General features: G+C 45.4%; 1 protein-coding gene across 1 annotated transcript in view; it reads right to left on the bottom strand.

The window, feature by feature from the left end:
* Positions 1-395, bottom strand: part of tecrl2b (trans-2,3-enoyl-CoA reductase-like 2b) — a 6,948-nt gene extending 6,553 nt beyond the window's left edge. The window contains exon 1 of the mRNA XM_026911369.3: positions 188-395. Coding sequence (XP_026767170.3) covers positions 188-355 — 168 coding nt within the window. The 5' untranslated portion in view covers positions 356-395. The remainder of the gene's footprint in view (positions 1-187) is intronic.
* Positions 396-861: the final 466 nt, after the last annotated feature.

The following is an 861-nucleotide window of genomic DNA, read 5'->3' as shown; positions in this document are numbered from 1 at the left end:
GCAAAGTTTATTTATCACCAAAGAGACGGTTAATAAAAAACTCAGTATCTGTATCTGACACGACAACCTGCAGATCGGACTGTTTTGGAAATAGATCACTGATCAGACATGAAGATGATTTAAACTGCAGATGAATCCAGACGGAACATTAGAGTTAAGTTTGGGGTTTTGGGTTAAAGTGACGCACCTTGTCCAGGTAGCAGAGCTGCGTCCGGGTTTTTGGGTCCAGGATCTCCACCTCGAAAAAAACATAATTTTTGGCATATTTAGGTTCTCCGGCTTTCAGGCCGTGATCACATCTGGCTTTAATAAAGTGAGCGACGGTGAATAAATCCTTTAACTGCACGGTGTCCATGCTGCACGCAGGAAATGATCAACTACACCCAGCTGGGGAGGGGGGGAGGGGCGTGGGGGTAACGGGGGGGTAACGGGGGGGGTAACGGAATCAGATCTGCAGCATGGTATGAAGGCGACGTGCTTCTGGCGACTTCTCACACACGCATCAGATTCCATCAGCGTGTCGTCAGCGTGAGCCGCATCACAGCCATGAGGTGGAATTTAAACCGCTGGAAATATATTCACTAAATTATTTAACTTTTTAACGCGGAATAAGACACGATAAAATAAGCTGCGTCAAAACTTTTAAAGGTGTGAATATGCAAATTTGAAATGCATGTGACCTCCCACCGGCCTGACTCCGCCCTCTTCCTCCTCTCTAAGGTATGTCTGAGCCTCCGACTGTTCACCAATCACAATCCAGTTATCTGATAGTGAACAAAATTATAATGTTTCCATGACAACCATCATCTCTTCATCACGAACATTAGCTAAGCTAGTAAACTCAGCATGCAGGTCGTGTAA

This window comes from Pangasianodon hypophthalmus, chromosome 21, assembly GCF_027358585.1.
Source record: "Pangasianodon hypophthalmus isolate fPanHyp1 chromosome 21, fPanHyp1.pri, whole genome shotgun sequence".
NCBI lineage: Eukaryota > Metazoa > Chordata > Actinopteri > Siluriformes > Pangasiidae > Pangasianodon > Pangasianodon hypophthalmus.
This window is presented reverse-complemented; position numbering and strand designations above follow the sequence as displayed.